Below are 13,147 nucleotides of genomic sequence, written 5' to 3' on the forward strand. Positions count from 1 at the left end.
AAATGAAGTTTTTTTGGGTTGTTCCTTGTCCTATTTAAACCAGTTATTTGTAAGATCCATCACATATATATATTTTTTATCTCAAGTGTTATGTAATAATTGTTTAATTAAGCTGTTTTAATAATTGTATAATTGTTTAATTTTGTGAGCATAGTGAATACATCTGTCTCCAAATTGTTTTTCTTTAAATCATAGATAGATCTCATTTTCTGCTCCATATATGAGTCATATATCTTGAATGCTAAAAATGTGTTGCCGTTTTGAGTGCTAAGAAAACACATTTTATATTTTACATGTAAAGCTTCAATGCCGTTGATTCTGTGTTAGCAACCAATCAGGAGAGCAAGCCAGTTATAGCTATTGTATATAGTTAAGCTATTGCAAGGAACCAATGGTGTGATGTAAGCCAGTTATAGCTATTGTAGTTAAGCTATTGCAAGGAACCAATGATGTGATGTAGTAAGAATCAAGCTTGAGTACTTGGATTGGAAATTGGATAGTATTCCCAAGGCTTTTTAAATTTATGTCTTTTTAAAATGGTTATTGATAAATAACTATTTCTATGAATTTATTATATTTTTACAGAATTATTGTTTCTTTATAGTAAATAATTATTCAATTAATTTTTTTTAATAACCATGAAGCCTCACTTTTATATAAGTTTGATTTGTGTGCTTCAATTTATAAGTTACGGTGAAATCTCATTTTTACACAAACAATATGATCAGTTTTTAGAACATATATATATATATATATATATATATATATATATATATATATATATATATATATATATATATATATATATATATATATATATATATATATATATATATATATATATATATATATATATATATATTAAAATACTAAATTTTATTAGTTAATCTATTATATTATTTTAATTTTAATTTTTAATTACTGAATAACTTCAAAAATGAATTAATTATATTATTTTGTTACCTTTTGTGTCTAATCTATAAATAATAACTCTTTATTATATTATTTGAACTGTATTTTTTATAACTTATAGAAAACAAAACAAAATTTAAACCAATCTCTATTTTATATTTTTGTTATATATTTTGTTAGACAAAATTGTTTTAATTAATACAATTTAAACACGTGCCTTGGACGGGTATACAGACTAGTTATCTATATAGTTCAACCAAATCACCATGCTTATAAAGTTTTCTCAAATTGTTGAATGACAACTCTAACATTATCTCAACTCAAATAAAAGAAAATAAAAAGCAAGCAGATAAATTAAAAGACATTATTTGCATTGATGACATTATCTCACTCATATTTAATATTTAGTAATAATAGTAAGTTGGATTGAACTAAGAGAAACAAATTTGAGATGGAACTAAGTGTTTGACATACATTAAATGTTGATTGATAGAGTCTATTTTAGGAGCAAGCTGGCTAGATATATTGATGTAGATTTGTACTCTGCAAAAGCATTGGTATGAAAAGTTTAAAAGTAACTTTACTTGGGATTAAAAATCAGGTAAAGCAGACAGGACATTACATACACAAGTATCCAGGAGTTGTTGTGTTGATGTTGACATAACTTTCAAATCGTACGCATGGCTGTATTTCAACAGTCTATGTTGAATTGCAGTTTTTTGAGTCCTTGCAGGAGTAGTAGTTTAAAGCAGTCAATTAAAAATGCATATAATATATTGTAGAGTTCTTTATGTGTTAGACACAATCCTTACAGGTGCAAAAAGCATGAAAGTGAGTTATGAAGATACCTTGTGAACATACGTTCAACTTTGAAAGATAGCAAGTTGAAAACCGACAACTCCATTCATATATTTTGAAAAGAACATGATATCCGTGGGAAAGGTCATTGAATCATTGCCCTATTAAAGTCAAAACCATTATGAAAAGTCATAAAAAATATTTAATTACGTATTAGTAGTCCCTAAAAAACAATCAACTTAGATGTTTCAGTGTTTTAGAGGGAAGTGAAGATTTCAAAAGATATCAATACACTCCATTTAAATTCTCTGTTTAAGAAAAGTGGTGGTTTAGTAAAATCTTAAACTGTGATAATCTTATTAAAATATTTTAATAAGGGAATATATGCTTAGTAGTTCAAAATAAAAGGCACAAGACGATTTTTCTCCATTCTTACTTTTAATTGGAAAACATGAAGACCCGTTACCTTTTTGGACCTGAGACACATGGTTCAACATCTTCAAGATTGAGCTCAAAATAGGATGAGTACACTCTCTCCACTTGGGGCATACTCTCCATGAGACCAGGTTCTTTAAGTCGTTTTAGATATAACCATCCAAAAACAATACATGCATAGAATACCTCACTATAGTTCACAAACATATTATTACCTTAGAAATAAGATTCTATCATAGAAACTTGCAAGAAAGGCGTGTAAGAACTTGTGGTAGATATATTTGCAATTGTTGCACAATCTGCCAAAGATAATTCACTCATGCCTTGCCCTGTACAAAGGAAGTTAAACACACTTATTATTTGAGAAGAGATTATTCAGCTTGGAGCGGGATGCTACAAAAGAAGAATATGTCATTATGCATAAATTAGTATTTGCCATAAAACTCTACAAACTTGGCAACAACCCTATGCAAACTATTTCTAGTATATTTTTTGAGTGAACAAAAGAGACTACACCTCTTTCTAATAATAGGCCAAAACTATAAAAATTTAAATTTATTATTATGAATAACTAATGCATTTCTAAAAGTACTTATTAGCATAAAATAAAGTTAAAAAGTTCTAGAGACATAATAATGCAATGAATAAATTCAGTTCTCTAATTTGGAAAACAACTCAGTAACACATTATTTTTACCTTCCCAAGCATTGCAGCTTCAGCTTCAATTCCCCTAGCTCCCCACCCAACAACATCCAAGCCATCTATCATAGTTGTGTATGAATCAGTTCCGACAACACTATCTACCTAAGATTGGAGCATGCCTAATAACACCCCTATGAGTTGTTACTTCACCAAAATCTACATTTGATGAAAGTGATTGATCTCCTCAATTTGAGTAACTTAAGTTTTGAAGATGTTTGTCACCAATAGTATGTGAGTACACTTTTGATCCATACTCCAACTGCTACCGTAGCTTCTTCTGCAAAAGGAAAACCTGAATTATTAAAACTCTATCTAACAACATGGGAAACAGTTTTCAACAAACTAAGATTGAAAATATTAAAATTGAAACCATTAGATAAAGACAACCAATTAAGCAACAACAACAACAAATTATTCATAAAAGCAACATATTAAAAATCATATTAGCAAATTTGTTCATTGAAGATAGTTTACTCATACAAAATGAAAAATAAATTATTCACAACAGCATTAAATTTTTTGTGTCGGATGACCCTTCATGTACTGTTCTTTGAAACCATCCCTGAATCATAATCATAAATCAAAAACCATTAAAACAACCACTAAGTTTCGACGAAACCAGAATCAGAGAAGAATAAAAATCATACATGAAAACAAAGAAGGCGTGAGGGCTTGTTAGGATCCTTAGAAGCTTTTTTCGATTGTTTTCTTCCCGTTCCAGCTCATTTGCGTTTCAATTTATAAAACAAAGAACAATACGAAACAAAAATCTAACTGGTTCATTAAGAAACCCACGAGATGAGGAATACGAATATGGAATAGGTTTTTCATTGGAGGTAGTGGTGGCCATAGATATGAAGGAGAAAGAGGATGACCAAGGTGTTAGGGTTTGAGAGGAGAAAGAGAGGGAAGAAAGAGAACGGGAGAGAGAATTGGGGAAAGTGTGGAAAGAGTGGGTAATTGAAATTTGAATAAAGTGAATAGAGGAAATTGTTTGCCTGGTTAAAAGACTAAAATGTGAAATCCAATAGATATTAAGAAGCATCCAATAGAAATATGAAAAGAGAGTGCCACTTGGACGAATGGATAAATGTGATTGGTTGGAATAAAACTTTGATTTAGCAAATTACAAAAAAGGGCATTGTTAAGGGTAATTTTATTTTGCATTAAGGGTGTTTTAGGGTGTTTAGTGGTATGTCTTATTATTAGTTAGGTAGTTGATGTTTCTTATACACCCATTTTTCGAAAACTTGTGTGAGGCCAACGGATTAATCCATCAAATTGACTCCTTTAAAAATGTATTTTAATTAATCAATAAAATAGTAATTGATGTCTCATCATCATTACAATTAGTACAAAACCCGTGCGAACTCGGGACGCATATCTCTAGTACGGGACGCATATTTGTTTTAGATATATATTTTTAAGAGAAAAAAATATATATTAAAAATAATTAATATTTTGAGGAAAAAATAAAAATAAAAATATTTAATATTAAATTGTGTTTAAAAAAAACCAGGAACAAAATTGAAAGCATCAAAATTAAATTGTGTCTAAATAGCTTTTTGTAACTTCATGTTTCCGTTAATAATAAATATTGTGATCAGTAATTTCATGTTCTCGTTAATATTCGCTATTCTGATCAGTAACTTCATGTTCCTGTTAATATTCAATATTTTAATCAGTAACTTCGGGTTCCCGTTAATATTCAATATTGTGATCAGTAACTTCATGTTCCCGTTAATATGCAATATTTTGATCAGTAACTTCATTACAATAAAATAGTAATTGATGTCTCATCATTATTACAATATATGGGTTTATCGGGGAATCCTTTTATTGTACATCAGTTTTCTATTAAATTAATAATAATTTAACCGTTAAAAATAATTTTTATTTTATTATCAGATAGAAGACTACATCTAAGAGCGACAATATCTGACATGGAGGGAGGCCCACGACTGACGATCTGCGTCTAAGGAATTTGATTAAATTTGTCTTTATACTTGTATTGAGAGAGTGAGTGCGTAAAAGGAAAGAAAACCTCTTTTCTTTCTTGCTGCAAATAGAACATGTTGTTGTGTTCTCTCTTCCAAATCCTAGCGCCACCCTTCTTTCTCCCCCTATATTCAGCCATTACCACCTTCAACAGAAAAATCAATAGTATATTTAAACTCACCAATATAAGACATTTCTAATAAATCATTTGCCTTTTCGAACAAAGTCGTTGTTGCCCAACTTCGCTCTATCTCCGGACACTGCGCCTCAAAATGAAGAAAAGAGGTTTTTTTGTGCATCCCGTCGCGTGGCGTACCTAATGAATTAGTTGGATTGTTGTTTCGAACAACCTCACGGTCGACCATCGTTTCTCTTATTTCCGACCACCACGACAATAAGTGTGGTGGTGGTACAAATGGTAGAATTGGATTAAAGGAGATGTAGGTTCTCCTCGATGTGCTTATTTATTTTTCTACATTTTTCTTTGTATTTTGATTCAGTTCTCTCGTAATACAATGGCAGATGAAGAAGATAAAATGATGGTTTCATCCCCAATATTGTGAGAGATTGAGAATATGAAACGTGTGTCTGTTCTACATAGCTGAGAAGAAAATTAATTTTTATGGTCGTTCAACAATGACTAACTGATAAATGCCCAAAATTAATAAATTACACTCATGAAAAAAAAAGCATTTATCAAATTTACAAACACTTATTCATCGAATTATGCATCTTTTGACAAGGAATTGTTACTTACACTGAAATATGATTCATTTATGCAAGAGAAGACCAAAGAATAAAAACAATACAAAAGATATACTGTATCGCTCCAGGGAGCTTATAGTGAAAGCATGTTCTCTTAGCGAACCATAGTTCGTGTAGCGAACTTATCCAGATACAAGACAGAACCACATCAGAATAGTTTGCTCCTAGCGAGCAAAAACGAAGCAGTAGCGAAGCTCAAATTCGCTAAGCGAAGGCCCGATTCGCTTAGCGAAATCAAGTCAGAAGCAAAATATCTCAGTTCGCTTGCAGCGAGAACTAGCGAAGAAAATCTGCATAGCGAACTTCTGTTCGCTTAGCGAAACAGGGCAGTCAAAAGAAGATATTTTGGAAAACCTCAGGCTGAAGAAAGGAATTTTGCTAAGAAAAGTAAAGGTTCGCTTACCGAACGTTGGCGGTTTCTGAAAAAAGACAAGTTGATTTGAAATCCTAATGCAGAAGAAAGACTTTGCTTAGCGAAGTATAGTTTGCTTAACAAAGTATAATTCGCTTAGCGAACTCAGGCGGTCAAAACCAGTATAAAAGCAGATTAAGGCCAGTGCAGAAATGGAGTCTTATCAGTGAAAAAAGAGAACTTGTAATACTTAATATAGTGAAACGTAAGGTATTATTAGATACTTAGAAGAGGGAATAAGAGAATCGAGCTGGATCCACATCAAAGATCGAGGAATCATCATTTATGTGCATTCATCTCCAATTCTTCCTTTTTGTACAAGTTACCATGAAAATGGCTAACTAAAACTCTCTCTTGCTAGGGATTGGTATACTCTACTCAAATCATATGTACGTTTACCGATTATCTTTCTAATATAAGCATATTATTATAACTATCGATTTTATCTTGTTCTTAGTATACAAAACTTATGATTTTGAATGTTAATGACAATTGCATTTGAATTCTTGAACTAAAGATAATGAATCACTCAAATACTAATGGCTAGACATAGAATTAGGTTTAAGATCCATATTGAATACTTGAGTTTTAATACCATCGGTTTGTTTAATTGATCGAGACATCATCAATTAAACAAGTCGAGGGAATTCGTAAAACTTCGTGTAGACATACACGTTGGTTTTGAAAAGTATATGGGGATATGAATAAGAACATGGTTATGTATAATTAATCGGTAAATTGCATACAAAGACAGTAGAGGAAAACCAATCCCTGCAAGATCACTCTTTATCTCAAATTTTCGTTTTCATTAATGCATTTAATTTACGTTTCGTTACTTATATCAAACCAACCCTGTTCGAAATCATACACTTAAAAGATATCAATAATTGGAGTGTTAGTAAGATCACTCCCGTCTCTGTGGATACGATAACTAAAATACTTTCTTTTGATTTACTTAACATCATGAACCAATAAGACGAATGTGAATACATGTCGGAGAAAGAAGATGAAGTTGTTGTTTTATTAGACTTTAGTTTTTAAATTATTAGATTCAAAATTAAAAATAACATATAAATGGGTTAAGTATTTTAAATTTAATATGTTAGGGACTTAGTTAATATATATATATATATATATATATATATATATATATATATATATATAATAAATTATATGCGACATATAATCACACATGGCTCTTATTTATTACACATTATTTGTTGATTAATCAGAATTATGATTACATAAAAAAAAGAATATTTAAACTATTTCCCATAAAAATATTTTTAATTAAATGAAAAAATGTTGTTAATTTAGTTAAAGATATGGTTAATGCAATTTTTTATTTAAAAAAACTAAAATATATTAACCACAAAACAACCTTTCAAGCACAAGATGTACTAGAAGAGCTGCCCAAAAATACAACCTCACATTTTACATAACGAAAACCGAAAACCTAACGTAGCCACCAGTGCCTAGGATGCACTAAAGCGGATTAATCCTCCAAACCTGATACTCAACTCTAAAAGAAGACATGTGGGCCTTTAGCCACCAAAAGGCATGGATTTTAACTTTTTCACACATAGTCATCAAAGAAAGGCTCTTATTCTGAAAAACAGGTTGGCTCCTCATTTTCCAAATGAACCAAACAGTTGTTGCCCAAATAATATGTAATACCTGGATGCATTCTTTTCTCCAACCACCCAACAACACAAATTGGTCATAATGATCCTTACAATTTCCTTGAAAAATCGACTCAATCCCTAACCACTCAGAAAAAAAAAAACAACCAGATTACTATAAAATTCACACCGAAAAAACATATGATCCGGAGACTCGTTTAAGCCACATAAAGATGGACAACTTTGCTCCATTGCACTAATAATATGTCTACGCATCAAATTGTCTTTCGTCAGAAGTCTATTACAAAATAACTGCCACACAAAGAGATTAACCTTCAAAGGCACCGCTTTCATCCACCAACGTTGATGGTAACGAACCAAATGATCATCCAAGCTCTTTGTCAATAAATGATATGTTGCTCACATTATAACAATTTGAATCATGAAGTCTCCACACCCACAAATCAGTCACAATAACCTGCAAAACCACAGAACTCAAAAGCATAATGCACTTCCTCACCATCCATGCCTCCCACGCAAACAACCTCCTACGCCATCTCCACGATACTCCATCCACCCCCACCCTAAAGAATACATATGTGCAACTGACACATCCTTATCCATAGGTAACTCGAAAAGCCTACTAAAACGATTTATCAACGTCCCTCCTTCCAACCAAGGTTCCTTCCAGAACAACGACTATACCCATTACCCATAACACACTCAATATTATTGAGCAACCACCCTCTATCGACTATGCCAACTCCTAGTCTAATCATATTCACTGCCTACCACCACACAGACCCTCCACCACTCTCATACCTCAACCGCCCCCTTTCCTCTCCATAACACTGAGCTAACACCCTATACCAAAGGCTCCCCTTCTCCCTTAACATCCTCCACCACCATTTCCCCAAATAAAGCCACATTAAACTCCCTCAACCTTCTCACTCCCTGACGTCCATTCTCCTTACTAAAACAAATGAAATTCCAATCAATCCACGCCATTTTTCTCTTATCCTCCCTACTTCCCCAAAAGAAAGCATTAAACAAAGATTGAAGAGTAGAAATGATACATGCGAGAGCCTCAAAGAAGAAAAGAAAATATTTTAATATTTCAATTTACAGATAAGATTGTAATTAATTTAATTATATGAATTAACAATTTGTTCAACTAAATTAATTTTATTTTACATGTAAATTAAAATAATTTTCTGAATTGATGATATTTTACATACAATTAATTATGTTTAATAGCCGCGTGTTTATTGGCTCTTAATTTAAAATTATTTATTTTAATAAAGTATTTTAAAATATCTTATGAAATTATTTAAAAGTTAAATATTTTCTCTTAAATAGGAAAAAAGACCTATCATAAATTACGCAAAACATCAACTTATACCCATAATCTTTCATTTCACGTGAACAAACTATCATAACATTATTTAAGACATATGACACATATTTACAATTTATTTAATTTTATGCATACAAAACTATAATAAGAGACTCTCTATTTCTTATTAAGAAATGAAGTGAATTCTTACTCAACATTATCATACCGTACTTCTCATTATCATGTGGAAATCTTAACCATTCTAAAATGTTATAAACATATTAAGGTCTCTAATCCTTACCCTACCCTTACATGCACAAATGATTAATGTAATCCAATAAATTTTAATCTAAAAAATTATGTAATTAATTTTTAGAAATATTTTGTCCAGGTATATGTGAAATAAAATTTTGGACTTAATCAATATGCAGTGACATTATAAAATAGTTTTAAAGTGGCATCCAATAAAAAATAATCAATCTACCATATTATTAAAAATCTTATAAAAAATAATTTAATTAATTACATAATTATAATTAATTGAATGTAAAATAATTTTACACTATGAATGCAGCACGCATTTTCTCTAAAATTTTACTATTAATCAATATAAATTTTATTTTTTAATATTAAATTTCATATAGATTTTATATATAAAATATGAAAATATATTTTCTTCTCGGTAAGAGTTTTTTACCCATCTGATGAACTACCCACTTCTTTTCCAATAGCATATCCAGGTTTAATACCTTTCTTTCATTTCATCGTTCCGCCACTGTACTTCGTCTTTTTCTTCCCAAACACCCAACAGAACAAGATTTTGAATCTTCGCAACCGCATCCAAATTTTCAAATTAGGGCCAAAAACAACAAATTTCTCCAGTACCTGTTTGTTTCGTGTAGCAACGATTTTCTTTCATCAGAACCCAGGTAATTATTTTCACGAACCCCTCTTCTACCTTTCTAACTCAATGTTTGGGTTTCACATCTTAATTAACCTAATTTATAGTTGATTTCAAACCGCTGTTAAAATGTAAGGGTTTCAGTTTCGTAAAAAACAAATGAGGGTTTCGGTGTTTCGGTTAGGTCGATATTTTTTAAAAAAAAAATGCTTTCTTTCTGTTACAAAACTGCAACTGAAGATTGCTACGATCATTTTTTTTTGCGGTGTTTTGTGTTCTGTATGCTGCAATAGTATTATTTAGGTTCAACATTAAAAACCCTTGAAAATTATAATCACATTTATAATTATTAGGTTTACTTCTAAAACATTTGAAGCTTGCTGGAATCTATTAACCAGCTGAAGATTTTTGTGATGAAAAATTCAATTTGTAAAATAAAATTATGTTTTTTATAACAATTAAGTTGAATTGAATTGTTCTTAAATGCTGTTGGCTAAGCTGCAGGAAGATGGATGACATCGAGCAAGCCAATGAAAACAACAGAGAGTCTATGATAGCGCAGCTTGTGCAGGCGTTTGTTGAATTGGAAGCTCGGAAGGGCTCTTCTGAGGATAAGGTTCCGTGGATTGAAATTAAGCAACATTTTGTTGAGCTTGAGACGATATTGAACAAGAAACATGAAGAGCTGCAGGCTAAGGAGAGGGAATATGAAGAGAAAGAATTAGAAACAAATACGTTACTCGCACAGAGAAAGGTGGCGGTTACTTCAAAAGAACAAGATCTATTAGATCGTTTGCAGGAGCTTAAAGATGCCGCTGTAGCTTCCATTGTAGAGGCTCGTGCAAATCACCAGACTGCAACTTTGGAGTTTGTGTATGATGGGGAGAACAAAGATAATAAGGTAAGTAGTTCCCCCGAGAACTCTCCGTATAAGTCTGGTGAAAAGTCTGAAGGTGTGGCTAATGATGTTACGCCACTTCTAGAGATAAAAATATTTTGTGAGAAAATGGATGCGAATGGCCTTCTGGATTATGTTGTGGCGCATAAGAAAAAAGTGTCTGTTTTTCGTGAAGAGATTTCTGTTGCATTAGAAAGTGCAACCGATCCAGCACGTCTGGTGCTTGATTTACTAGTGGGGTTTTATCCCGCCAATGACACTACCCAACAAAACGATAAAATGGGTGCTGCCCTTCAGGGCAAGCGCAAATCCTGTATTCTAATTTTGGAAGCCTTGGCTAGTTTATTGGCAAGGGCTGACCCAGGTGCAGATCACCTTTTGAACCCTGAAACCAAGCAGCAAGCCAAGGCAATTGCTGATGAGTGGAGGCTCAAGTTAGCTAGTGCAGACATTGATGCTGCCAATGGAAATTCATTGGAAGCAGAGGCATTCTTACAGCTTCTTTCAATTTTTATGATCGCTTCAGAGTTTGGTGAGGAAGAACTCTGCAAGCTTGTACTTGCAGTTGCTCAGAATAGGTCGGCACCTGAGCTCTGCCGCTCTATCGGGTTAACTCACAAAGTACCAGGTTGGTGTTCTCTTAATAAACTACTGACCTGTGAAGTCTGCAGTGAAGGATTGTCCTGAATCCTGTCAGATATCTCCCCTATGCCTGATGAGTAGTTTTCTTTTTGGGAAGTATAGCTAGATTTTTGACAAAGCATAGCCACATGAGACATATATTTTACTTCTTTTTTTTTTTTTTTGTGATATGACATGTTAGGTGATGACACAATTTTTAGGTATTGGTTATTCTAATTTTCACCATTTATGCAGCTCTTGTCGAAATATTAATCAACAAAGAGAAACAGATTGCGGCTGTACATTTTATTCAACTCTTCCAGCTCCAAGAAAGCTTTCCCCCTGTGCCCCTCCTGAGGACATACCTCAAAAATCAAAGGAGAAATTCACAAGTAAAGGCTGATAATGTGCGTGATATCGCTACTGCAAAGGTATGCCTTGATGCTTGACTGAAATTTAAATTTAGTGACTATCTTTGTTATTTGTTTTTTTTTTCTGGTCCCACTTGCTTATATTTGTACATTCTCCTTTACTTACTGTTGTAGATTGATGCCAATGCACAAGAGCTTGCAGCATTGAGAGTTGTAATTAAGTGCATCGAAGAATACCAGTTCGAATCTGAGTACCCACTTGATACACTTCATAAAAGGGTTCATCAACTAGAGAAAGCAAAGACAGAAAAAAGGAGAGGTGGAGAGTTTTTTAAACGTCCGCAACAATCAAAGAGGCCAAGGCCTAATGAGAGGCCTTTCCCACACCGTTCTTCTGGTCGTGGTGGCGGTGCTTCAGGTGTTGTTCATGGTAGGCAGGTACCCCCTGTTAGGACAGCATATGCCGGAACTGCTGATCGATATCCCCATTATGCTGCAGTAGCACATGATTATCAAGTTCCAGGCCAAGCTATGTACACTCCGCAGCCTAGTGCAGCTCCTTCTAACTATGGTCGTTATATAGGCAGTAGTTTGCAACCCTCACACCAGCATTACATGTGAGTTTTTAACCGGCAAGCATGAATGAAAACACTCTAGACATGCTAGCAATCAAACATTACTAATTATCTACTCCTAGTATTTAAAAATGTTCCCTTTTGTTTTTGTTTGAGTTTCTTATGATGTCAGAAGGCAGATGTACTCATATATTTATAAACCATGTCCACTTTTGTTAAATTAAGTGTATGTTAAACAATTGGTGACAGACAACTCGCTTGAATCAATACAAAGGAGTTGGAAAATTGCAAACTTGTTGTATTAATCTCAGCTGTCTATCCAATAGTTAATGTCTAATTTTGTTGACCTTATTTCGTGTTAATCTCATTTGTCTATCCATTAGTAAATGTCTAATGTTGTTGACCTCATGTAAAAGAGTAAAATGAGTGGTTCACACAACCATTCAACCACTCCACATTTTGACCGAATGGTCGAAGAGTGGAAAATTGCAAATTCATCCCTTTTGATCCTATTATCCATGTCGAATTCCAATACTATCATGTATTTTGAAGGTAAAAATTTATTATATGAATGTGAAAAGTGCATTCTTTAAGAGGGACTTGAATGTGGATGTCAGTTTGGACGCTCTTACTAATATCAACAATTTGGAGGGTGTCAATATGAGAGACAGTGGCGATCTGATGATAGACATTGTGTTGAGTAGGATGATAGAGCATTTTGTTTAACAAATGCTAACTAAAGTTGAGTTGAGCTTGGTAGAAGATGTTGTTTACCTTTTTTTATTTTCAAGTGAAGCAAAT

The 13,147-nt window shown here is 32.7% G+C and overlaps 1 protein-coding gene across 2 annotated transcripts; it reads left to right on the forward strand.

Moving 5' to 3' along the window:
• Positions 1 to 9,674: 9,674 nt before the first annotated feature.
• Positions 9,675 to 12,692, forward strand: LOC131639046 (FRIGIDA-like protein 3). 2 transcript variants are annotated; one of them, XM_058909570.1, is made up of 4 exons: positions 9,675 to 9,909; positions 10,380 to 11,407; positions 11,656 to 11,831; positions 11,946 to 12,692. In XM_058909570.1, the coding sequence occupies exons 2-4, from the start codon at positions 10,390 to 10,392 to the stop codon at positions 12,390 to 12,392; spliced, it is 1,641 nt and encodes a 546-aa protein (XP_058765553.1). In that variant the 5' UTR covers positions 9,675 to 9,909; positions 10,380 to 10,389; the 3' UTR covers positions 12,393 to 12,692. The 2 variants fall into 2 exon arrangements, with proteins under 2 accessions (XP_058765553.1, XP_058765548.1); XM_058909565.1 differs by having other exon boundaries at positions 10,386 to 11,407.
• Positions 12,693 to 13,147: the final 455 nt, after the last annotated feature.

Source organism: Vicia villosa, linkage group LG1 (genome assembly GCF_029867415.1).
Source record: "Vicia villosa cultivar HV-30 ecotype Madison, WI linkage group LG1, Vvil1.0, whole genome shotgun sequence".
In the NCBI taxonomy this organism is placed as follows: domain Eukaryota; kingdom Viridiplantae; phylum Streptophyta; class Magnoliopsida; order Fabales; family Fabaceae; genus Vicia; species Vicia villosa.

Excerpts from the sequence above, each read along its gene's own strand:
- LOC131639046 (XM_058909570.1), top strand. The coding sequence starts at position 10,390 with ATGGATGACATCGAGCAAGCCAATGAAAACAACAGAGAGTCTATGATA. Across the intron at positions 11,408-11,655 it reads GTTAACTCACAAAGTACCAG|CTCTTGTCGAAATATTAATC; the intron begins GTTGGTGTTCTC and ends CCATTTATGCAG. Across the intron at positions 11,832-11,945 it reads GTGATATCGCTACTGCAAAG|ATTGATGCCAATGCACAAGA; the intron begins GTATGCCTTGAT and ends TTACTGTTGTAG.